The sequence below is a fragment of the Anser cygnoides genome, chromosome 12, assembly GCF_040182565.1.
Source record: "Anser cygnoides isolate HZ-2024a breed goose chromosome 12, Taihu_goose_T2T_genome, whole genome shotgun sequence".
Classification (NCBI taxonomy): domain Eukaryota; kingdom Metazoa; phylum Chordata; class Aves; order Anseriformes; family Anatidae; genus Anser; species Anser cygnoides.
Window position 1 is genome coordinate 10,354,917 of NC_089884.1, and position 27,380 is coordinate 10,382,296.

At 36.1% G+C, this 27,380-nt stretch overlaps 1 protein-coding gene across 1 annotated transcript in view; it reads left to right on the forward strand.

The window, feature by feature from the left end:
- LOC106033227 (transcription initiation factor TFIID subunit 4-like) overlaps window positions 1–27,380 on the forward strand; it is a 146,088-nt gene that overhangs the window by 84,670 nt on the left and 34,038 nt on the right. Inside the window, 1 exon segment of the mRNA XM_013176598.3 lies at window positions 15,109–15,231. Within this exon segment, the coding sequence (XP_013032052.3) occupies window positions 15,109–15,231 (123 nt within the window).

Below are 27,380 nucleotides of genomic sequence, written 5' to 3' on the forward strand. Positions count from 1 at the left end.
GGGGTTGTGTGAGTGCTTCTCTCCCGTCCGCCAGCCCTTGTGCGAGAGGTGGCAGCCCTTCTGCACAGAGCCTCGAGGAAGAGCACAAGAGAGGACCCAGCTTCCTTCGGGCTGCTGCGTTGGGGTGACAGGAGGAGTCCCCAAGGGCCACCATGTGCGTTTAACATTTGTTAAAATAGACTGAGGGGTGAAAATAGTAGCTTGTAAGTGATTACAGGTGGCTAATTTCTTATATTAAGAGTGAGTTTCTATATCAAAGTAATTGGTAACAACAGCCATGGAGAAGGCGGAGGTACTCAGCAACTTCTTTGCCTCTGTCTGCACTGGTAGGCGGGCTTCCCAAGTCTTTCATTTCCCTGAACCCATAGATGGAGGCTGGGGGATCAAAGTCCCACCCACTGTAAGTGAAGAGCACATTTGAGACCACCTGATGAATCTAAACAGGTACATCAGGTACACAAGTCTGTAGGACCTGATGACATGAATCCCAGGGTCCTGAGGGAACTGGCTGATGGAGTTGCCAAGCCTCTCTCCATCATAGCTGAAAAGTCCTGGCAGTCAGGTGATGTCCATGGTGAGTGGAAAAATGGAAATGTCATGCCCCTACTCTTCAACAATTAAAACAAAGAATCGGACAAAGAGCACTACTCTTCAACAGTTAAAACAATTAAGACACATTCCTTCTTAGAAAGAGCAGTCAGGCATTGGGACAGGTTGCCCAGGGAAGTGGTGGAGTCACCGTCGTTGGGGGTGTTCAAGGAAAGTTTGGACGTGGTGCTTAGGGACATGATTTAGTGGGTGACATTGGTGGGGGGGGAATGGTTGGACCAGATGATCTTGAAGGTCTTTTCCAACCTTAATTTTTCTATGATTCTATGAATGTTCACTTTATAAGAAACGTAATAAAAGTTCAATTGATGAGAATATTTTTATGAGAAATAGGATAATTTTGTCTATTTCTTTTCAAATCTTATTTTTAGTAGTAATTGTTTTCTTGATCCTGTTTAAATGTAAACACTTGGAGAAAATTCTAGAATTCTTCTTTTTTCCGTCAGAAACTCATTTGGCCTTTCCAAATAGTGGTTTGCTGTTGTATTAATAATCTTGTTATTTTAACATTTCTGTGTCTTAAGAATTTAGCAAGAAAGTTGTGTCCTTTATTGTGTTATCTCTTCCCTAGTAGCAGAGAAGTAAATGATGAGATGGAAAAAGTGTCTGGTTAGTCCTGTTGATTTATAATTTTAGAAGAGACCATTTTTAGGACTATGTTTAAATTCTGGACAAGTTTTCATAAGGAGATCTTGGTCTTAAGGGAGCCCAGGGCTTTGTGGCTCTAGCTGACATCTGCCAGCTCTGGATAAGTGTGAGTGGCTCCCCAGTACGGGGTACCTGTAGAATATACAGGATATCTGCTGTGTCCAACTGGGACAGGTAGTAATTAAAAAGGTTACTGAATATGCAGTACTACTTCACTGTCTATGCTGCTGTTTAATTATTTTAATTAAAAACACTTTCAGCTTCCTGTTTTGAGGAAGACTAAGTTCAGTGTTCAACAAAAGAATTTTGTATTAATAATGAGCTGTTGTTAGCAGTTGCTAGCTTTTCTTCCTTAAGCAATATGTTCAGGGAATCTATTGTTTACTAGTGTGTATCAGAAAACATAAATATGGGATGATTTTTTCCCTCTAAGAATATAAATTGCCACTGGAGTATCACTTTAAAATGTTTGCATCTGTTATACCTTTTTAATTATCTGAGGTGACAGCAAGATGAAGTGATAGAGACTTCCAGCTTGCATGGAAGACATCTAAAGAACATGAAGCTGTATTGGCTAACCCTATAAAATACTCTGACTTACTCTTAGGTTAAAAATTTATTTTAGGATACAGAAGTCAGACTGTGCTCTGGATTGTACTAGCGATGTTATCTCAGAGGAGAAAGGTAATATGAGGTCATGAGAAACTCTCTGGCAGGGTTCTCAGAGAACAGTTATTAATTTCAGTTTTGTCAAAGTTTAATCTCAGTCATTTATATAGACATAAAACATACTTCACTGGTGAGTTGAAGTTTTGCATGTGTTGTGTGCAGTCATGATGCTCAGCAGGAGGTGTGGGATTTCAGTAATATGATAGTGTTGTGCTCAGTGGGTTTTGATGTGTTGGATGTAGAGCAATTGTAATACATTTTAAAATATCTTGTAAATTGTTGCATTATCAAAATGCATGTTTCTTTAATTTGTCATATTAATTGATGATTCCATGATGATTAATATATATGATGGTGTCTGTGATCTGCTCAGCTGTACCAAAAGTAAATGAATGTGCATTTCACAGATATTCTCAGGTAATTTTATCTGAGGCATTAAAAATAATTCCTCAGTTAAAAATGCTCATCTATCCATCTGTCTCTATGGAGAGATTGTCTCTGGTTAGTACTGAAATTTGAAAAACAACCCCCTTAAATCTGATGTTCCAATGGAGGAGGAGATGTCTGGCTTAGCATTCTTGCCATCATTTGGAAATGCGGAGATCATGTGATAGACAGTGCTAAACAGCAGAATAACCTGTTTTGTCTGAGATTACTATTTTTGCCTTGTTTGCCTCTTAGTGCATTTTTGCCCGTCACTTTTAAAATGTCTGTTCTTAACATTTAAAATATTAGAAAATGAATTCTCTATCACATTGCAGCAACACTGGAATAAGTCTACTGATATCAGTGACAGTATTCAAAACAGAATTCTTCCCTCTTGTATTAGATGTGATCTCATATCAAAACATCTCCTGTGGACAATTATGATTTGTTGTTGTTAGCTACATTTAACATTTTTTTTAAATGCAAAATATTTTTAATTATATATATAAAATAATCTGTCTTTATACATTTTGTTGAAACATCAACTCAAAACATTGTGATTTTGGATTAGTTTGTAGTGTTGCATATTTAGCATACACTTCCAATCTCCTTACTTTGATTTTATTTAAGATTCAAAAAATGTAAAGTTTTTTAATGCACCAAATCTTTTGTCTTTTTGCAGTAGTTTCACATCTAATTACAGCTGGTTTTAATAATAAATTGTGAGCCTGAGTTCATAATATATTTTATAAAACGGAGTCCTTTGCTGAGTTGGTTACTGAAACAATAAGCGTTTGTGACAGGTTGTTTGCTGAATACTTCCTCTGTGCATATGGCAGATCATAGTTCAGTTGTTAGCAGATTATCCATTGTGCCTTGATGTTAAAAGAGAATACTTTTTTTTTTTTTAATACTGCGTTTAAAGCTGTTCTGCACTGTCCTAACAATGCTTATGTTGAGTAGGATCTAAGAGAAGTTAGTGGAAGTTCACATGTACTAAGGGAAAAAATTGAACACAACAGATAGATTGTAGTGATTTTAGCTTTCTGTTTATGATCTCTGATAATATTTGCTGTGAATTTTTTCCACTGAATTTAAAATTGCTTTGAAGCAGAAGTGAGTAAATCAGTTTTATACTAGAAAATCATTAAATATTCTTCAAATTTATAGCCCAAAGAGAACTTTTAAAGGCATTTAGAACCATTATTACTTCTGGGCAAGTATTTTAATCCCACACTTATAAAACTGCTCTGGTCAGAACAGTGAGGTTTTTTAGACATCAGTATTTTAAACAACAATTTTAGAATGTAAGGAAATTTTACTCAATTAGAAGAGGAAAGTCTGAAATACTTGTTTCCAAGATTGTGAGGAAGAGTAACATCTTATATGGGCATAGTCTATAGTTTTCCTTACTTATTTTACTGTGCCAGGGAATAAAGAGCAAAGAATATAGTGGAATTCTTCTGTCATGAATTATATTCTGCTGGTGGTGACACAGATCTTAGTTCTAATGTGTTGCAAGATCATTAAAATCATCTAATTCAAAGGTTCAATTGAAATAAATTGAAAATGAATTAAACCCCCAATGTGTTATTTTGGAGATTGGGAGAATATTTTTCAGAAAACCAGAAGGAAGAGAGAAAGATTGAAAAGTATTTTACTAGAAAAGGTGAATGTAAGGAGCTACATTTTAGATAATCTCATTTTCTTTTTAATGCAAATTTGATTCTTTGATTATTATTTATTTATTTATCCTTCTATAAATGTTAACGATTCTTACGTATTGGGAATGTAGGCATTCTTATAATGTAAATAATAGTGCAACTATTGCATTAACTTCATCTGTTAGTGATAAAGGTTTTCAAGAAAAATTGACTTTGAATAAAATGAATTAATTAAGGTATTCTTAAAGTGCTAAGCTTAATGTAACTGCAATTCTTTAAAGCAGAAAAACAAGAGAGAAAACAAATAATGCCCCTTAAACAGATGCTTTTTCATGTAGGATAGCTACTCTTTGATTTTGGAGAGGTGGTGTGACTTGCAGTTGGAAACCTTGATTTATTGTGTCGTTATTTATGTCTGCAATAAACGAGGTATAAGCATAAAACATGAAAAGGAAAATTAGGTATTACACTAGTTCTCTTACTTTTTGTATTTTATTTACATGAAATATACATTTTTTAATGGCATGTTGCTGTGTCTTTTGTTGACCATATCTGTAAGCCAGGTCTGTCTGCTTGTTTCCATTGGCTTGTCATGTTCACTAATTAGGGAACTGCTGCATGATTCACCTTGTTAATTAGAGGGACTTGCACACAAAGGCCCTTCGGGCAGTGCGAAAGAAGAGCCTAGCACTAGTGCCCTGAGAAAGCTGCAGCCTGTGAAGTAATTCTTCTCATCTACCTTCTATTTTTTATTTGAAATGAATAAATCATTGAGATTTTCCTTGTGGAGTGAGAATGCAAGAATTCACATCTTTGTAAGATGTAAATTATATGTGATCAATAGAAGGGGATGACTACTGTATTGTACTTACAAGATTCCCTAATTTACTACTTGTCAATGTATGAAAAATTGCTTGAAATATTTTGTCCCCACACTGGTATTTTGTTCCCTTGATCTGCAGGAGAAATGAGAAGTAGAGGTTTTGCTGTAGTTAAATCTAAAATAGAAAAGATGTAGATTATTTAAATTTCAAGCTTGTTTTGCATCCCCGGTGGAACTTCCATTTTGCAAGTGAACCCCCAGTACTACCCCCACAACTTTTCAGGGGAAAAAGAAGGTGGGTGTCTGGCTATTTTTGTTCCTCACACTGCTCTGCCTCAAATCTCACTTTTGAACAGAGCAGCATACTTGCTATACTGTGTATTCTTTAGTTGAATATAGTTTCAGAATAAATTAAAATTGTTTTTGTCATGTCACTTAGACTTGATCAAACCACGATCCAGGCTGCAAAAAAAGGATATTGTGTTAAAAGTGCACAACTAGTCTCCATTCTGCCCATTTCCCATCTGTTTATGACACTTTGGAAATTAACTTCAATCACATTCTTTCCAACTATTTGATTAAAATTACTTATTACAGCCAAATGCTTTTCAGTAGATTGCTGCATTTGCCTCATTTCCTCAAATGAAACTGGCAGTTCAGAGACAGCTTTCCCATAAGAATGGTGTAGAGTACTTGTATCAAAATCTGGACATTTTCTTTTGGAATGATCTAGTTGCTAGAGCCTCTTACCAGAATTTCTGGTTAGCTATTCTTTCTGTTATTCTGAAGTTTTGTAGTAATGGGATACAGGCCGAGAAATTTTACAAAAAAAACAGAAATAATTTATTTTGAAGAATGGGGTAACCTTTGGCTGACTCACGTTTTTACGGTGTGACATACTGAAGTTGAGGTCTTCCTGTGTACCTCAGCCTTCAGTTTGCTCCATGGACAAACTAACCAAGAGCATACTTTCCCCATTTTTTTGGTGCTTTATGGAGAGTTTTTACTGTCCAAGTAGTTGTTGTATTACTCAGATATAATGAAAGATTATTTAAAGGATATTTTCCAAAATGTTTATTTCAGGAATAGTTAATCATCTAAAAAATAGAGCAATTGATATGTGCCCTCATACAACCTTTAACTCTACAGTAAAACTCTACTAGATGGCCCAGCCTCTGGGAGTTAGTGCATGCACTCCAGCTGCAAGTGTGGGGAGTTGATAGAAAGCCTGGTTGAGAGGTTCATCAGAGCCTTATATTTTCCAGTGCATGATTTAAAGAAGGCAGATCATGTTTCATCACTTCCCTTAATTGAGTTACCCTATTATCCAAGTATACCCTACCCCATGCTTCTCTCACATCTCCCTAACAGAAATCACAGCTCAACAGGTTTGCTGGTCTCTTCAACTCCAGTCTCTAACTATGAACATGACCATCATTTATATAGATTTTCACTTTATTTTATATTCCATGATCTTCATTAAAGCATCAGTTTCGGAATCCTCCCATCGTGTCTCACTTCAGGGGCAAAGGACAACATTCTAGAAATCTCAGGGGGTAGTAGCCCCCATTTACATTAACACTAGGAGAAGATCTTAAATTTATTGTCAGTGTCCCAGGAGTGAAGATCTCTTGCTTGCACTTGGATTCAGGAACCTGCAAGTGAGTTGTTAAAGTTTCTGAATGTGGTATTCTTACCATTCCTTTTGTCTGCCCAGGCTGCACAAATATGTTTAGTTTCCTTTGAAAAACAGTTTGAGAACATTTATAATTGTCTTGTTGAGTTGATCCAAAATAAAATGAAGACCTATAACAAAAAAATAGAATAACAAATCTTAGGGAAATTCTTTCAGAACTTCTTCTGATCTTACTACAGCTGAGTACAGACGTCTCAAAAAGTTGCCAGCTCTAATAATGCTGTCTTCTGTCATTCATCTGTCCCTCAGAAGCCCTTTCCTCAAATGATCTGTGTTTGCATCAGCAAATCTACAAAGCAGACTGTGGGACCTAGCAAATATAAGGGCTTAAAATAGGGGTGTCTCCAGCTTAATATATAAGAGCCTGGGACTGGTGCTACTGGAGATAAGTTGTTCGAGGAATAGTTTAACCAAAACCAGACAAAACGTGCTGAAACTTCAACAACAGATTTTCAGGAATGAAAAATTGTAATGAATCGGGTTACTGAAAGGACACAAAGCACACTGCTGTAGAACTCTTTTAGAGGAATCTGAAAGACTATTATTCTAAATTTATTCTAAGTTTATTTAGAATATTTAAGGTTATTCAAAAAAACCCCAACACATTATTATGCATTCTGCTACTGCAAATATAGCTTAAGAAGTGCTTGGAGAGTTACAGAAATAAATGGTTTAAAGTTAAATTAGAATAGTGCATTGTATTTGGAAGACCAAAAAGTCAAACAACTAAGAATATATAAATTTAACAAGAAGTAGTTCATAAACATCTGTGAAGAGTGTTAGTTGATGAAAAGGACTAGTGGGATAAGGATCATTTCTTCAAAGTATTTAGGGAACAAAATAACATTGGAGACAAAAGAATTTCTTCATGCTTTTGATTTTTTATAAGCTATGAGTAAGCTGTTAAAAGATTTGCAAGAAAACTAAACCTACAAGTATGAATATATATAAAAATCAGTTCTGACATTACTTATTATTGGGCAATGAGGAGATAAAATTGTTTAACTGTTTATTATTTAAAAAATCATACTTAACTAGATAATGTACATGACTTGAGAAAATTACGATTAAGGCTTGTCTTCAGGGAAGAATAAAAAAGGCAGGATGCACCTGGCATTTTCTATATCAGAAGTTTAACACATTCTCTCAAAAGTAATGGGGCAAATGTTAATGGAAATTTTGAGCAAACTTCTAGAACATAACAAGATTAAAAGTAATAAACAAAATAGGTCTCTTGCAGGAAATACACCTGGTCAAAAGTACCCCAGTTAAGGTTCCAGAACTGTATTGGTATGCTCATTATTTTTAAGAAACATTCATCTTGGGGGCTGAAATGTTCCCAGCTTAGTCTTTGCCCAGGGTGATTTTTCGAACACAGTGCAATAATTTTCAACTGTTGTTAAGTGTGTGGGAAAGAGAAAAAGCATGCACGCACCCCTTTTTCAGTACAGAAAAACCTTCATCTCCTTCAAAGAGATGTGCAGCCATCACAGGTGTCGATTGGAGGTTTTACTGTCTGATGAGAGTACACTTGTGGAGAAGTAGCATCTATCTTTACACTGAAGAAAGTTAGGTATGGTTTAGCAAAGCTGTGAGTGTTTGAAAGTCTCACAGGACGTGTTCAGCGTATGCTTTGCTATTACACGTGTAAGCCTTCTCTGTGTTGCGTTACTGCAGAGCCACTTCGTAACTTTAGCTACTTTGGGCCAGTTTCTTATCAGAAAGGTGTTGTTGCTGTAGGAGTTCTGTTGACCTTTAGACACTTGGGTAATGCAGAGGAGAGGAGGGAACCTAGCGTGGGCATTCTGCAGGCATTAGCTGTTTTTCAAGACTCTCTCTCTGAGGTTAACTGGTTTACTGATCCTTCTTGATCATTGTCCGGGACTTGTTGAGGTTACTGCCAGCATTTTTAATGAGTTTCATTTTTTTAATTGCACCCTCTGTCATGGACGTCTTAGGACATGTATAATGGTTCCACATTTCAGGCTCTCCTCAGCAAAAAAGATGTTTTTCCAGGGGGTGCAATCACTGTCTGAGACTGATAGATATATGCTGCAGAACCATCAATTAAGGCAGGCTTTTCCCAGCATATGACCCTGTTATCAAGAATTAAACCATCCATCGCAAACGGAATTAGAAAGGATCTCCATTGATGCCTATTGGCTAGAAATCAATGCTTAAATCATTGTTTATATGATCCTCCTTTCATCAAACATTTCTGCCATTTAGTGCTCTCTGTTGCCAATTTCCTGCTCAGTGTTCAGTCCTGGCTGTCTTCATTCTTGATTGCGGTTTACAGTCTGTCAATATTTATAGTTTCTGTTGGGCTATTAGCCCCTTCTCTGTCCTCTTTTCTTCTTCTCAGGCTGTATTTCTGAACTATGCTGGGGATTGTAAGTAGCCATAGTGTAGTTCTTTGTAAGATGAGTTGGCTCTGTGACTGTAGAAACTTACTTTTACAACTCTGCTTCTATTCCCTTATCAAATCCTATATTGATGGTATTTAAACATACTTGACTACCTCCTCAAGCTCTTCCTTCCTCTTTATCTCCACAATCATCTGTCTCTCTCTGTCACCGGGTTATTTTCCTTCCAGGCCAAAAAACACCCCTGATTTCTACCTGAAATTAGAGAAACACCTCCTTCACCTTTCTGTCTCTCATGTGATGCCACTCTCTTCTTCCTTTTATTTTTGAAGGTATTTATAGGTAGATATGAGTCATTAGCGGTCCGGTCATCCTGTTTCTGATCACACTGAAGGAAATCTCTCCTACTGCAGTCCTTAATGACCACAGCTCAGGCCCATATCCATCTACACCTCTGCTTTAAGGCAAGGGTAATTTCAATCTGCTCACTTTTTGTCCTCCATTTGGAGCACATTTTGCCTTCATTTCCAGATGCCTTTTGGTACTGGTTTTGAACAGCTCCTGTCTTTCTGATGTAGCCTGGTGTCTCATTTGAGGTTTGATACTCCTTTTCCTGTGGATTCAAGTGAGCAAGGGAGATTCACTGGAATGGTTGCATAGCTGATGTGAATGGATTTATTTCTCTTGGAATACTCACTTTTGTGTTCACTGAAGGAAATGACTCCTCTGATTCCAGTTCAGATCACAGCCACAGCTAGGCCGTGTACTTTTCTGGGCTGGAGAGGTTGTTTGACCTCTACAGGTGCTTATACCAAGTATGAATTTATTTCATGATTGTCTTTCCAGACCAAATTGTTTCCTTGAACAAATTCACATAATTTATTTCTCTAGCCTTACCTTCCTTGAATTTCTTACTGTTTTAGTTGATCTTGTAGAAGAGTGGATTATTATAATACTAATTACAGCAATGAATGGAGGATTTAGGTCTTTAAGAAATCTTGAAAACGAATCCATACTAATCTTTGAAACAGGTGGTTTCTTCCGGTTGCATGGACTGCCACAACTGCTGGTGGAAGGAAAAATTTGAGAAGAAAAATATTGCTGAGCTTATACCAACACCATATATTTACTTATTAATATCTCACTGACTGTTCTCACAATGACTTGTAGTGCAGAAACAGCTTAAAGAAAATGCTTGGCTTCTGTTCCAAAATGATTTACAAAGCACGCTAAATGTGCTCTTGTTGTGTTTTGGAAGTTATTAAATCTAGATTTTTAAGCTTGAATGTTGATACTTGAGATAGACATATGGTTGTCTTCCTTGTAGCATATGGCTTGTGGCATTTCTTTTCTGAAATACCTAAATGTATCATAACAAATAATGGGCTAAGGAAAACAAACCAAAATTTTTAGAACCTCTGTTAGCTTCACTTTATTAAAGTAGTAAAATGGTGTTCTGTGTGTGGTTTTAATGTTACACTGACATACATAAGGAAGAAATTTTAATTGTGTGAAATAGTATTGGTATTTAATTCTTACACTGTGCCTCTCGTCAAAGGGATCTCTGTAAGTTCAAGTAATTAAGTAATGAAATACTTCTCAGTAAGTAAGTGGTATGCTAAAAATAAATTTGGAGCAGATAAGAAGCAAAGAACAACATGTCATTTGTAAGCATCTTTCTTGTATAATATATTGGAATATTTGTGTTTTAGATAAATATTTTGACTTTCAAAAAAGTTAATTGTTGTTGATTAGTTCCAAGTGAAACACTGCTTCCTTTCCAGAGGGCAGAAATTTTAATATGCTATTGATATATCCATATTAATTGTGGATGAAGGGAAGTTAGAGAGTGATATTGCATCAGCAGTCCAGTATGAAAATGAGAGTGTGTGAATGCAGCTATCAAGCAGTTGCATCCAATATGAAAATGACAGTGTGTGTGAATGCAGCTATCAAGCAGTTGCATTTCTTGTTCATTGATGTAGTTAGATTAATTTCTGCTAAATCATGTTAATTAACAGGAAATTTATTTTATCAAGATGTAGAGTTATTAACAGGTGCTTCATTTGTTTAAATATCTAGAAATTATTTACTGGCTTAGTTAAGAGAGAAACTTTATTGTAACACCAGGCTGCTTTTTTACTTTTAAAATATCACTGGCCATGTAAAGTAAGAAGCTTAGGTAGCTTTAGTTTCATAGGTACTTGTAGAATTAGTTTAAAATCACAAAAGCATTGAAGATGGCTACACTTAATTCACTTTATTTTTAGCACTGAAAATTCAGTAATGACTTTGGAACCGGGCAAAACTGATTGTAAAGTTATTCCCACTTGATGCAGAGAGCCCAGTTCCAGAACATACTGGGGAAAAGAGCTTCCACTGGTCAGGGTTATGCATTCGACATATGGTGGTACACAAGGCACATCTTAAACGTAAATCTCTGTTGACACCAAAGCAGAATGTTTAGTTCTATGTTAATTGCACAGCGCCCACAAAAATCCTTGGTTATTCCTAAACTTCTTTTGCAAGATACCTTCAATAACCGTATCAGGTTTTCTCACTGTTAAAAACAGCCTGTATCTTTCCTTGAATTCACTGAGAGACTGCTGTTGAGTCAGGTGTCAGCAGCCACGTTGTATGAACATCTCTATGACACGTATAGTGTCCCCTTCTTTTGAACTAAAGCCAAGACACTGTTTTTGGTTATTTCCCCAAATACAAAGACTAAAATTGGTGATATTTTTTTGATGTAGAGAAGGAAAGAGATTGGTAGAAGTAATCTGATGTAGGGTATGAAAACGTAGGTGTATGTATGTGACTTGGAGATGGAAGCAAGAGAAAGTTGGGATGGGGGAATGAAGAAGCAAACAATGGTGGTAGGTGTGCTTCAAGATGTTAAATATCATCCAGAAATTGTGTCAAATGTCATGCTTGTAACTATCCATAAACTGCAAAGATGTTTTACTGTAAGCAAGTTGATAGTTAATAGTGAGTGTGCAAATATGTTCCCTTAAGCCAGCTGGAGTACACTAATTGCTGCAAGATTAATGTATTTTTTGATAATCAGGATCATAATTCTTTCAATTATTTTTAAATGTAATTTTATGATTCTCTGCCTTCAGATGAGCTTTTAAAAAAATCAGCAGTAATAACTAATTTTTAAGAGGTATGAAAATTTTTATAATACAGTATCAATCAAGTATTCCATCATTTCAGCCATAACTGTAATAAAACTTCAGGATACTATGATCTTACTGATAATGCATATGTGCTTTTGACATATTCGATATGTTTTGAGCAATTAAGGTTTATATAAGGAGGTTTATATTTTCTATTGAAGTACACCAAAGTGTGGATTGTAAAGCCAATATCAGAAACTGTATTGTGTTTTTATGTGGAGTTTTTATACCTGGCAGCATATTCCTTATTTGTGTTCAAGTAGTGCCTGTTAGTCACAATAGGGCTAGGTGATAAGTAAGGCACATAGTACAGGAGATCCGCGTCTGGAGAGCTTATCATCTTAACTGCTGGGTGAGGTGAGGTGAGAGGCACAGGGAAGTGAAGGGAGAGGTTTTGCCAGTACTCACACCGGGTGTCAGTAAAACAGCCCAGCTTCTTTGGCTCTGTGCTGAGCCAGGTTTCCTGTCATCTGGTAAATTAGTTAGTTGAAAATCATGCGTGTTTATTTGGGCAAGTGCTGGGCCAACACATTTGTCATAGATTAGTATTTGATATCAAAACTATCTTTAGCTCTTCTCACTGAATGAAAAATAAAGGACAAAGAACCTGAGAAATAAACGAGTGCAAACCGTTCTGCACACTCTTAAATCTATTTCATGTTTTGGTGAAACAGCACCAGAAACTTTGCAGTTTTCTATGTGAGGGCGGAATATATCCCATTTTATGGAATTTAGAGAAATGGCATGTTTTGCTTTTAATGTTTTAATGGCATGTTTTGCTTCACAATTTGCATGTGCAAAAATAAAACAAAAATTGTTCTTAGAACAGCCTTTCAGAGGCATTATGTGCATACATCACATGTTGAAACAATCAATGTATATTGCAGTACAGGTAGGACAATAGGCAAAGTATTAGCTTACTATTGGTTTGAATGTGTTGACTTTGGATAAGATACTCATATAATAACCTTTTTATTGTACCAGTTATCCATCAGACTATATTTCTGACCCGTACCACCCAGGAAACTAAAACTTCTCTGCTACAAAATTTCTTATTCTGTGAAGCCATCCACTTTACAACTTCGTCTGAGATCACTCTAAGCCAGTTGGCCCTAGCTTAAATATTCATCAGACTTCTGATAATTGTGATAACCCTTATAGGCTGGCAAGCATGGCAAATTAGCAGAAAGATGATTGATCTTTTTTTATATGCAGTTTTATCTTCAACCTTTCCTGGATATATGTTATACTATAGTAATAATTTCTTCTCTAAGGTATTTGCCAGTATCTGGATTTGCACATCTATTTACAGTTGCCTTGAAGCCTCATAATTACAATACAGCTGAAATGTCCATTTTCTTTCCCTGACTACAAATAGGGATCAATCGAATTTTAAATGACTGCTTACGGGCTAGCTTCCGATCATGACCTTTGTAAATGATTAGAGCTCACCACTGTTGCTATCTACCTTGAAAGGGTAAGCGGGCAGGTCTGTCTAACTGGCATTTAATCTGGAAGAGAGCCAAAGATATTGGAGCTAAAAACCTAATATGAGTTGGCAAAGAGAAGTATGTATAGACCTTTGCACTATTATTTAGATATTTTTCCACATTTCTTTTTTGTATTTAGGGAATTCTTATATCCTGTAGATAAGTGAGATGCTTATTTGTATATAACTTTACATTTCAGTTCTGATAATAACTGAAGTTGTAAAAATATGTAGCATAAAAATGTGAAAGTGGGTTTTCAAACCCTAAATGTACTGAATTTGCTTTTTCTGAAGAACATGAAAATAATCCACTGGTAAATGAATAAAGCTGAAAAATGCATTAATTAAGAGTCATGAGGCAGACCTGCTTTTTCTACACAGAAGTGAATGGAGAAAAAATGCCATACAGTGTGCTTTTTTGCTTAAACCTCCTTTCCTTTTGACATTGGCAAGGTAGTTCAGGCCTCAGTTGTATATGCAGCTCACATTTAAGTAATGGCTGAGATTCTTCTATCTACATCTGTCAGATAAGTTTTATTTTAATGAAGAATTGTGCCTGTATCATGCAATGTCTTTATTATCAGTATTGAATTTCTTGAGGTAGTGTTCCGTGCATTTCTCTTGAGGTAGGATGTCCATGGGATTAGCTAACAAACGCCTCCTCTGAATTTTTTGAATGGTTTTGCAAACCCAAAGTTTTGAACATAATAAGAATTATTACTAAGAACTAGGAATGCTTTTTATCTGATTAAAAACATGTACTGTTTACCTAATCAGGTATTTTTTGTGTAATATTAATTATCAGAATTTTTATTAAAGTAATATAGCTCATGTAAATATGTCTCTTATCATTTACTCTATAAAAGAACTACACAATTAAAACGGGTATGCAATTTTACCTTTTCATCATGTGGTAGCTGGAGTATTTTATTTTTTGTAGCGTGCTGCTCTGTTACATGATGCAAATGGCAGGTTGTTTCCTTAGCCTCACACTGATTGAATGTGTTGTTACCTAAATCCTAATCCTATAAAGCAGTTATAATTCAGTTTGAAGGGTTTTTGTTTCAGTATTACTTTCTGCTAATGTTCTGATAGAGGTCATGTACATAAGTTTTGGGGTTTTTTTGAAAGCAAATATCAAGTCTAGTTAAAATATTCAACATAAATCTGAGATGAAAGGACATGTGAGGTATTGCATTTTTTGAGGGTTTGAATTGGTATTTACATTCTTCCTATCAATTTTAAACTGGGGATATACAGTTAGCATATAGTACTTACTGGCTAAGGCAGTTTTCAAGGATAAGAATGGAGATATATGGAAGTAGAAATCCTGTGAAAAGTCAAGAGAATTTCTGTAACTTTATTGCTCCACTACAAGGCTGTATGTTTGAGCTGCTAAAGTAGTATTTCTAGGACTGTGATAGCACTGTTGGTGATTGCTCATGTCGTGACTTTCAACTTGGGCTTTCAAGTGTGGGAATAACTCTGTTTGATATGACAACAGAATAAAATCTAAACAGATTTTTCTCCCTCTAATAGATGCAGCAACAAGAACTTGCACAAATGAGGCAGAGGGATGCTAATCTAACTGCGTTGGCGGCTATCGGTCCCCGGAAGAAACGGAAGCTTGATTCACCTGGACTGCTCACCATAGGAGGAGAGGTATGTGTTTATACACAGAATAAGAGAATTGGTTATTTCAAAAGCCAGTAGGAGTAACTGTTTTTTAAAAGTTAGTAGGACTAACTAGAGATGCAGCATACTGATATTTTCAGTGAACTGTGTAACTTGGAAAAGGAGATCTAAATTACTGGATTAGAATAACTATGAGTACAGTTTATCTTATTTGCCAGTTAAAATGACATCTTAGTTGTATTTTCAAGTGTTATCTTTCAATAGGTATTTAAAGAATATTTTAGAAGAAAAGCTAAACCTGAAGTATGTAGGTCTCTCCCTAAAAATGCTCGGTGTCTTTTTTTTTTTCTACTTTTCTTCTCTCTATAATCTAAAGGAAAATAGAAAAAAGAGCATGGCATGAAAAATATCTGGGAAAACATAACTGTAGTCTTGCTTACAGTTTGAACTGAGATCTTATATTAATACTAGTAACTGTGGTTCTGTGACAAATGCGTCAAAACGTTTTACAGAATGGCCCTGCAACTGCAAGGATGAGTTTGTAGTCGTGCTCAATTGTATGTAATTTTAACAAGAATACTGTGCTCTAGAAATAGAATCAGATTTATTAGCATGTCTTCCCTGTCATTTTAGAGGGAGAAATAGTTATACTACACAATGCAATGCAAAGTCCTCAAAAGCGGGATATATGTTAGCCAAGGTGGAGAACTGTAATAATGTGGTTGTGTTATGTTGGATAACTCTTACAGAGTACTGCATTGTACGGTACATATATAGTTGGGCTTCTTTTGTTTCTACTAAATATGCCTACACAATAGGAGCCAAAGTAATTCTTCCTATTATATGTCTGTTCTGAGGAAAATGCAAACATTTTGTTTTGAATAACTGGCGAACAGTTTTGGCTCAGACATTTGACTGTCTAAATGCCAGGCATTTCCAAAGGCCTTTTTGTTTCCCATTTTGGATAGCTTTTATCAGAGTTCTCTCCCTCTTTTCATGTGCTAAAATTAGTGCTAAGGAATTAGCTGAGCTAGGAATAGAAGTGAATCTTGTTTATGTTCTGATGTTGACCTATGACTTCAGATATGTAGGAAATATTCCTGTTTTCTGGTTAAGTTTGTGTTTCAGACTAAGAGAGCTTCTTGTGTTTTGTGTTGTCCTGTTACATTCTCTTCCTTTTGATCTCCTACCTGGTTTTCCATCCAATAAAGAATTATGTTCTCTTTGTAATGCACCTGTAAGAAATCCTGCAGCAATAGGGCAAGAGAAACTTTTATTAGAAGCTCAGTTGGTTAGAGATAGCATTCGCTTTCACACAAGATTCATTAAAAAAAAAAGCCTTCTGATAATACATGGATTTGTTCAGTATTTAACAAATATGAATTTCCCACTTGTCTGTACTTGACCGGAAAAATATTTTTTCTGAGTATCAGAACTTAATTTTTATTGTCTATTGCTCTGGTTTTAAAAAACGATCATTTTAAAAGCTTTTATTCTATGATGAACCAAATTGTGGTCACCTTTGTTGAAATATTTTATTCATTTATATATATATATATTTATAAATGAATGGTTTTATGGTGAACAGCTTCTGTCTCTCTCTACTTACTCTTCTGGTGCACAGCTTCAAGGCAAGATAAAGATCTGTGGCAAATTCCAAAGGCCATCAGAGAATTTTTTGCCTCCTTCTGTTGCTCCCCTAGCCCAAATTTAATTGAACTTCTCTGTTATTCAACTGGCAAATTATCCTTGAAGCTTCTTCTGATACATGGATTTCCTGGAGTCATGAATTCTGTGGTTCTGCCAGTTCAGACTGAATTGCTCCCTTCTCCTAGCTTCTAACCATGCTGGCCAACTCACACTAGTGTCTGGCTGCAAGCTGATTTCAAGGACTTGGAGACTGTATCTGGATTATTCTGTGTCTTTTCTGGGGTTAGAATTTAAAGCATTGTAGAAGCTGTGTCATGCAAGTTGGCTGCTAGAACGCATACACACACATGCACGCACGTGCTCCCTTTCTGTTAATCTTCTGAGCTACTCATTAGGGCTGTGATGCAGAAATAAACAATAAAAACTCCTCAAAAAAATTTCAGTCTAAAAGGTACTGGAAATTTGTGCCTGATTTCTCTTCTTTGGACTTCTGAAGCTTTACACACAGCATAGAAAGCTATTGTAAGACTGTTCTGTCTTACAGATGTCCTCTTAACCCAATTTCCACCTTGAGATGTCTGACTTCCATAGTAGTCTGTGACCCTTCTCTAAGCAATTTCTAAGCCTCTGAAGTCCTGCTGGTTATAATCTCTGTTAGCAAGATCCAACTTGGCAAGAGGTTTCTTGGCCTCCCCCCCCGCCTTTTTTTTTTTTGTCAAAAGCTCTGCAGTTCATATCAATCACGTTACTGGTCTCCTCATTAATGTCTTTTGACATATACGCCTGTTTTTGTTGCAGCTGGAACACTGCACATGTGCTGATCCAAAGAGATACCATTTACAAACCACCCCACCCCTCCATATTTCAGATGTTGCATTTTTTTTTCCTATTCTGAACTAACTCCTGTTTGATATTTTGCTTAGTCACATTGGACATTTTTTCAGTGAGAAGTCTTGGATTTCAATCCAGCTTCTTGGTTCAACAGAAATACTAGTTTACAATTTCTCTTTGGAAATTTGATCTTTTTAATAATACCCTTTTGATCTGAGCAGGAGGTCAAATTAGGGAGTAGTAATGATTATTTTGCTTAAGAGAAAAAGATGATGGAAAAGCTTGGTGTTTCTGTGATCAAGTACTGTTTGTTGTAAACACAGAAATGATTTTTATACAGCTTTTATAAATGTGAAAAAAAAAGTTGTGCTCATAATTGCAAGTATTTTTCTACCAGCACTTTGTTAAATAGTTTTCTCTAACCTTGTTCGCTGTCGTATACTTGGACAATTTTGGATCTCATTTGGACTATTTTCCATCTTTTCAGGTCATAGCTATTTATATATATATATATATATATTTATTATTTTTTTCTAATGGCAGAATTAGTTTAAATTATCAAGACTAGGCACACGAGTTACCTCTTCTGTGCTAGTACAGCTGTTTTTTTTGGATTAGCTTTACTTGGGGAGATGGAACACTATCAGTATTGGGGTGAGGTTATTTTTCCATTATATGCGTTCTTTGATGAAGCCATATGAAAGATTGCTTTCCAAAAAATGGGAAAAAATATTTTAGAGAAAAGTGGATGAGGAAGGGTGAGGCGTCCTCAAATAGCACTGCCACCAGATATGTAACTAGTTTCAGACTGTGATTACACGGTAGCCTGAGCTAATCTGACTGTGATCTCTCTCCCAGTCCCTAGTAGTGCATTCCTACCACTTCCCATTCATTGGTTCTGGCTCTTGGTCTGTGCTAAACCATTTCCATTTGATAAATTGGCAGAAAGCTAACCTAACAACAACAAAAAGGGAATAGTTTCTGCTTAGCTTGCAGAAGTAGTTTGGCCTAGAGCCCACTGAGCACTGGAAAAGGAACCTACAACAAGGCAGAGGCAGCTAACTTGACATCACTTACTCCTCCTTTGCTTACTTTTTGCTACCTTTCTTGTCTTGTATTTTAGATAGTCTGCTAGAATCAGCTTCCTCTGTAGCAGGCAGTAGTTCCATCCATAGTTCAGCCTGCTTATTATTATAATGCAGTTTAAATCAAGAGTGAAAGAGAAGGAGAAATGAGATACCTTTGGAAGAATTCAGCTTTTCTGTATTGCAAAGTATAAAATATTGCGTTTGCAGAATCTTATACTTTCATTTAATGATACCAAGCAAAATTATCGGAAAATATCTTTAGATGTTACTGCTTTTTGCAATTTAATGCAGGGATGTCAGATGGTCAGATGTGATGGTATGGAGCAGTGGAAGGCAAAGGTAGGGCGGGGGATGACATATGCAGGAGAGGGAGGACAGCAACTGTTGAAGTTCTTTAGTTAGTATCGTTTAAGCACCTCCATTGTCAGAGTAAAAACAATCAATTTTGAGACATGTTTATTTACCTTCTGGATTTTGAATCTGTTCAGCTTAATTTTGGAAGCTTTTTTCTTGAATTGTAAGGCTTTTAATAATTAGTATTAAAATTTCTTTTCATTTCTGAAATAGTTTGATGTAATTGTAAGAGTTAAAGCTTTAAGAACAGAATTAACCATCACAAGGCTTGTAGCTTTACAACTTAAATATTTGAGTAGTGCTAAGGTGGCATTAATGCAAAATTTGCATATTTCAGGGTTCCTCATATTTGTCTACAGAATGAAAATGTGGAGGTTAAGTGCAAGTATTTTTATTGATTTATTTGTTTAACAATAATACTAATAACATAATTTGGCTTTTCATTAAGACCTATGGCTAGTATCCCAAAATACATAAAGTATATGTTTGAAATATCTGAGGGTATAATTTGTTTAAATATCAAGTGAAAGCCCTCTCCTGGTACTTGCTGGCACAGATGGTTTTTGAATACTGAGCTTCCAAAGGCAGCTTCAGGGCTAGTTCAGTGAATCACCGCTTACTGAAGACAGTCATTTTAGGGATAAGAAAAAACCCTCTCTCTCACATAGTGGAAGAGCAGAGCAGTCATCTTAAGAATATTCAGCAAAGTTTCCCGGAACTCCATCTTCCAAAAATTTGCAGGCCCATTTGTTGGACCAGTGTTCAAGGGAGAGTTGGTAATTTGTTTCTTTTCACAGCCAGCATATATTTGATCCATTATAAGAGGGAAGAGAATGTTCTTGCAGACCTGGAATATCCCCAAACAACTACAGTTAAAACAGTGATATTTTGTGTAGAGAAAAGCTAAGTTGTAAAGGACATTAGTGGTTGAAAATATACTTCAGATTCATTCAGTAGCCAATGTGGCTACTAAACTGATCATGAAATCTATTTCTGGCAGAAGGCACCACATTTTTTCTTCTTATTAAATTCATCTTTACAATGGTATAATTTAAGCATTTTAAAGCTGTTTTCATGTTAAGGTTTTGTATAAAATGTGTTTAAGATCCTGGTTTAAGACTTGGAAGTCTCTGTTATACTAGAGACTTGAAAATGCATATAGAGATAAGTTACTTAATATTCCTCTCTCTCAGATCTTTACACTACTAGTAGTTGGAAAGAAGGATGAATTCATGTCTATTTGGAAGGCACTTGGGTACTATAACAAAATTCAAAAAAATACTTTTGACTCCAGTCTCTTTTCAGTCGTCCAGTACTGAATGTGATTAATTTGTTTGCACGTTACAACTGGCATTCTCACTTCATGCATGAGTTATCCATAGTCATTTCAGCAGCCCCTGCAATTATCCCTCAAAACCATTGTTAATTTCTTTTTTTGTCCAAAAGAAATCAGTTTATTAGGTATTTTTCTATTTGGAATGGTTCACGCATGATAAACAAGTACGACAGAGCTGTCTCTTGGAAAACAAGACCTTGTTTCCTTCCTTTCTTACCCTTTTGAACAAAAAGAGATGTGCGGTCTGTCCTACCACAAGTCTTTGTTGCAGAAAGGTTGTACAGTGGGTTCTCTCTGAAGTGTCTACTCAATATTGTGTAGATACAGAAGTTCATAAATCAGCCAATATAACTTTGAGGCATAACTGCTTCTGACAGATCTGAAAGAGAACCATTTTATAGTCTTTTATTTGGGGGAAAAACACCAATCGTTGGGATTGCTGTGCTCTGAGCAAATCTTTGGGCTATTCCCTCACCTTTTTGGAACTAAGGTAATTTTATGGCATCCACTTTCAAAGGTCTTTGGAATGACTTGTTCTACAACTCAAGTCTCAGCTTGGGCTTCATAGCTATATAGCTGGCTCTTGAAAAATTGCCTTTTAAGTGGTCAAGATATGTTTAAAAAGCAATTGAATCTAAAGATCCTTTACACTGGTTAAATTTGAGCTATATGAAAGCAGATGCAAAAGGTGTTACGGTCTGTTTTGAGTGTTTATGGTCCAAGAAGTTAAAGCTCTCTTCTCATGCTTTTAAGCCTGTGGACTAAAAGCAGAAGAGGAGAAATTTTTATGATTTATTATCTCATTGTCCTTCTAAGCACTCTTTGCTCCATGCATCACTGACATGATAGAATGCAGTGGTTATCTCAGTTCTGTTTCGGTGTAGGATGTCACTCTTGCAGATAGTTGTGATTTCCCTTTTAGGTATACCAAAACTATCAGATAAATATATGGGTTTGAATTTTCAGGTAGACAGAAGGAAATTAAGGAGTCTGTCCTTATCACTTATTTTATGGAATTACATGCATACTATGGAATTATATGCATACCTCCTAATGAATCTTTGAAAATCCTAAGGTCAGTTCAGCTATTGTGGCTTGTTTTGCTTATCGTTTTCAAAAATCAAAATGTGTAAATATTAAAATCATTCACAATAAATGTATTAATATGTATTTGAAAACCAAAGTCTTTTGAAAGACTTTACAGATATTTTCCTAATAATTGTACCTATTTCTCTCATTCTTAAATAAGTGAGTTTTCAATTTAAAAATGAGTTGCCCCAAAGATGAAGTACCGTATTTCAGATGTAATTTCAAATTGTTTTAGTCCATCGGGAATATTTTATATATATATATATATATATATATATAAAACTGTGGTTTTATTTTGTAAAAAATAATTGTAAACATTAATTTAACACATTTCAGATTCAGCAATAAAAAGTAGAAAGACCTTAAATAGGATGGGCTATGCCAAGTTTACATTGTTGATGAATAACTCTAATTTGGAGTGAATGTATGGAACTACATTTCTGTGCCTGTTGCAAACAGGCAGAAATACAGACAGCGAGTCAGGAGGCAGTAGAACAATTTTGCATGGATCTCAGTTGACAGGAGGAAAAAAAGTCACTCGGCGATGCAAGAAAATAGAAAGTGGCTCTGTGCCAGCAAAAACATTCTTTTTTACTAGTAGAACAGGTTTGCATACTGTATGTATTCCTTTGATCTGTGGAACACAAAATATTCTGACAGAGGTTCAATGATATTAATCATTTTTCCTTATTGGCCAAGACAAATTTGATTTTTACTTTATATGGAGATGGAAAGGGTAGTTGATCCCATCTGCGTAATGTTGATCTAACACACAGAAGGAGACCATTAGAGCATTTCCTTCTGTGCTTTTCAAAGGTTTCTTACTGGAGCCTTACATAGCATTTTGTCTTTTAATTACAATCCTCCTTGGCTTAAAAAAAAGGAGGGGGGGAGGACAGCATTGCATGTTAAAAAGGAAAATAATTTTCAGTGTAGTAATTTTAAATACAACCTTTTTATTAATGGATACTTCATAAATATTGTCAGTGTGTGCAGCTTATTATGGGAAATGAGACCTTGGCAAAATGACTTTTGAGTAGTTAATAGTTCATCCATTGTTTGTCAGTGCCTATAGAGGTCTGTTGCTGTTACCTGTGGAAGAGAATTCTTTTTCTTCCTGCAAAAGGGAGCTACCTTGAGTATTTGTGGGGATGGAGGGTATGTGAGTGTGTTGTTGCTTTTTTAGGGTGTTATTTTGGTCTAGGAGTTGTGTTATTTATGTTTATTGTATTTTCAATCATCTTCTCCCTTCAGTATCTGAATACCAAGGAGAGAAATGCTAAAGTACATTTTGTGGCCGCTGTTTTTCTGACACTTGCAATTCTAGAATTTTTCTTTCTTCTGGCTAAGTACAATTGGTAAGTCTAAGAGAAAGAGAGTCTGAAAGGGCCTGGCTGAGGGATTGTCAAAATTGACTTGAGAAGGTAAGGCCCAAGGTGCAATGACATTATTTTAGATGTCACTGAAACTAGTTCTTAAAATCCGAGCAGAAAGTTTCCATGCTATAATTTTTCAATATATGCACGGTAAGATTTGGCATCTTACAATAACAGTGTTTCCCTTCTAACTCACCCTCCTCCAAAAGAGTCAGGTGAATCATCATATAGTTTTATTAACTTCTCCCTTCCATCCCATTTAATGCCAGATAAATTCTGTGGTGTTTTTGTTTGTTTGTTTGCTTAATTTATTTTTTTTTATTTTTGGCTAAAAAAAATCCATTTACTGCAGCTGAGGTTCTGAAAAAGCCTGAAGAAATTTATTGGGATGCCCATTCTTGGACTTTATCAGTCTGATTCTTTACAGGAGGTCAAGTCATACATTGGTCCTACAAAGAGTGACAGCTTAGGGTATCATTATTTAACATTTTAGTTTCCTCTGAACCTTTAGGCAAACAGACTTGAACTTCAAGGGAATCCTGTTACTAGCTTCTGAGATAAACAGGTTGTGCGGAAGTACTGAACATAATTTTTGTTATTTCACCCAATATAAATTGTAGAACCAAACCATTGTCTGAGCCCCCCTTCCAAACACGAGTATCTGAAGTCTGCTTCAGTTCCTTCTGGGGTATTTCAGAGAATATCTCCTCACAGGGATAATGTGGTCTATCCGAGAGTCTCTCTTACGTTTCATAATAGAAGACATAGTGAAAACAGTTTGGAATAATCAGAGAAGCTCCTCTTTGAAAAAGTAGTTATCTGTACAAGCTTTGTAAACTCTTGAAGAAACTCCTGAAGTGGATGTGGCCACCGTTGCACACTATGCTTCAGGTGCAACAGGATTCTGTTGATAAGGAGAGTCTTCTTGAATTAAAAAAAAAAAAAAAAAAGAGGGGGGGAACCTGGTAGATAAACTTTTCATTCAGAACTTGTCCTATCGTGTGTAGTAAAAACGATCCCCTCATCTTAAGTAGCTCTATTTGGGGGGGGGGGGGGGGGGGGGGGGAAGCTGTGTGTATGAAAGAGAAGGAAGACAGGCCTTTGTGGTTTCCTTTTACCACATATAAGTCTTCCAAGATTGCACTGTAAGGCTGAATGGTTTCTTTATCAGTTTGGGAGTATTTCATGTATGCATAGTATTTATGTGCATTTGTGTCCAAATTTTACAGTCAGGCCCCTACTACAGGTTTTGTAAGTGATGACATTGTGAAATGACATAATATCAGCAGTTTGTGGTGCAAGCAAATTTATTGTGATGAATTTGTTGTTTAATGAATGTGATGTGTTATTAGCCCCTATAACCTACTGTGTACTGTAAGAATATTTTGATCAAACACTGGTTTAATTTGGGAATTAGTGTGCACGCAACTTCTACCTGTTGACTAGTCTGTTAGAATCCACATTCTTCTTTTAGAATTTGGCTTTCTAAAATTAGTCAGTGATAACATTGAAAAATTGAAATATCTGTGGCTCAAATATTTAAACTTCAAGATGAAAGTGACCTTTAATAAAAACTCCTCAAGTTTACATGGCTTGCACATCCTTTCTTTGTAAGAGAGAGAGCCAAATGGGTCCTGTCTGGCTACATTCACAAGAAGTTAAGCATCTGAGCTCCAAACCTGCAAAGACATGTGCACATGCTTAACTTTAAGCACAGTGGTTGGTTTGTTTGAAGTTAGTAACATGCCTCATGTAGAACATTAATTACTTGCAATAAGCTTTTGTTGGATCGCTGCGTATGTCAGTGTTCCTGTCAATCCTTTTGCGCTTCCTACTGCATGAACTCAGGTTCTGCTCATCTAGAAAGGATTCTGATTTAGAAAATGCTTTACTGCTGTTTTCTTTCCGTGGTAAAAACAGGGTTTTCTTTCAGGAAACAGGCATATTGCATGCTTTTGGAAAGCATGCATTATTTGACCACCAAAGTCTTTGGGACTCAGGGTGTGTTACTTGCAGGTTTAGGAGGTTTCCCAATGTGTCTTTAATATTACAGGCTGTATGTTGCTTTCAAAGAATTAATATCGTAAAAATATCTGACAGTGGGATCTTCGTCTTGGTGTTCCTTTTGTTACATAGTCTGTTCTAGTGAGTGACTAGGAAAAAAGGGGTTTTTGTTTTTGTTTTGCCTGGAGTCAAACAGGAGCATGCTGGTTAAAGGGATTCTGTGGGGGAGTTGGACTGGAGAGGGCCTGAGGGAACTCGGAGAGACATCTACCACCAGCAGCTTGTCTGTGCTAGCTAATTATAGCTAGGGTACTGTTTACTTTAGTGGTATACTCCTTATTTATTAGTTACTTAGTTACTGCTTGCCTTCAAGTTACAGGCTTGCAGCCAGTTGCTGCAGGGGAGGTGCAATAGGAAGGGAAGGGCATCATGCAGCACTGCAAATCACAGCTCCCTGACCTTGGCATATTTTTAAACTGTTTCTTCTTTCTTTTCTTTTTTTTTCTTTTCCTTTTTTTCTTTTTTCTTTTTTTTTGTTTCAGTAGAGACAATGGGAGAGAGAATCAAAGAGAAAAGTAGGCAAGCTTAAAAATGGGAACAACTTAAAGATTTTTTTTTACAGGTTAGAGGGACTGTGATGATAAAATTATTGCATTTCCATGACTTATGAAGCTGTTTTGGTTTTCTTTTTTCCTTTACCTCCTGCTTTCAGAAAAAAATCCCACTTTTTTGGTTGATGTGAAGTTCCACTGATTTGAATAAAAATATGATTTTTTATACCTTTTTAAACTGGTACCACTTTGTGGGAATCTGACATTAGTTTCACTTGGGACTCTTACTAACACAGTTAAGGTAGTTTCATTTACCTTACTAACTAGTTAAGGTAGTTTCTTACCAGTGCTTTTCCAAGCAGAAGTGAATCAACACATACACATTTAACATTTTTACACACACATTTTGAAATAACTAAAACTAAGTTAAACTATAATAAAGACTGTGTATGGAAACCGTAGGTCATTTAAGGGTCCAAGTCCTGTTGGCTGTTGAAACACTGGGAAGATGTTACCCTAATTCACCACCATTTTTGTCACGAGCTTTGAGCAGAACCTGTGGATTAGCTATGTGAAGGAGGCAGTGCAATAAGCTTATTTCTAGTGCTGGTTTTATTGTTGCTTTTGTTGTCCTGTTTGTAGTAATTTGGGTATGGTAACTATGTCAGCAATCCAAAGGACAAAGAACAGTAGCATTGTTTGGGGAGGCATGGGATTTTCTGCAATTCTGAGAAAGCAGAAGGTATAACCAGTGATTTCTGTGCTTTAGCACCATGGAGATAACATTGGCCCATGCTGCAATTATCAATAAAAGAGATTTCTCCAGTCTTTTTAAGCATGATAGTCTCTTGCAAAGCCTGTAGTAGAACAAAAGCTGAACCTCTGTATGATGGGCCAATTCCTGAACAATTCAGAGGAAGCTCTGTTAGGAGAATAAGCATATACTGTAAGATCCATGAAAAGGTAAAGTTTCTATCTCCAAAGGAGAAGGTAGGGAATAAAAGGAGTACAACAGGTTAAACAGCCTTGGCCAAAGAAGTGAGTACCCCTAGGCAGACCAGCATCTCTAATCAGTGGTAGTGGTACTAGCTCTGAGGGGAGGGAAATTCAGCCTGGTGCTCTCATGTAACATTAAAAAGGACAAGCAGTCTGTCAGGGGAAACAGTCATTGGCGTGGGATTTCTTCTCTTGATCAAAAAGACAGCAGCACTGCAGCCTGCTTTATCTATAAGGGAGGTGTCAGCAGAGGGCATTTTTTTCCCAGGCCATATCACTGGCCTATGATGTGGTTTTCCCAAGCCATAAAAGAAGTCACCTCCATTTCGCTCTTCAGCAAGGTTTTTTCATCCCTCTTTCTTCTGTTTTCATTTGTTTTCAATTTCATGCTAGTAAAATCAAATTTTTTAAGAAACATCTTACAAAGCAGAAGGGGAGCTAAATCTGATGGACCTGAAAAATATACCTGATACTTATCTCCAAAGCCAAAATTCATTCTGTCATCTCTATTAATTATTCTTTATGAATAACAACAACAACAACAAAATTACTTGAAGAAGTACTTTGAATCTGAATCTGCAATTAGTTAATTCTTAGTGTTGTGAAACGTTAATTCGGTTGATGAGCTTGCTTGTAACAGGACATGATCTGTGGGTTTTCTTGGTTAAAGGAAAGAAGAATTACAGAGGGTGATCTGATTCCATGCCAGATCATTTTCACGTTTGAGCATTTGTCTGTGTCCAAATCACTTAACGAATAATACTTTATCTTAGCAAACTCTTCTGGTAATGTAATGTGTGGAAAATTCTTAATGAAGCTCCAACTAAAACATCCAGAGTAAAGTAATAGGCTAGAGTCAACTCTGTTTATATTGACTCTGTCTCTATGTGGTCAAATGTAT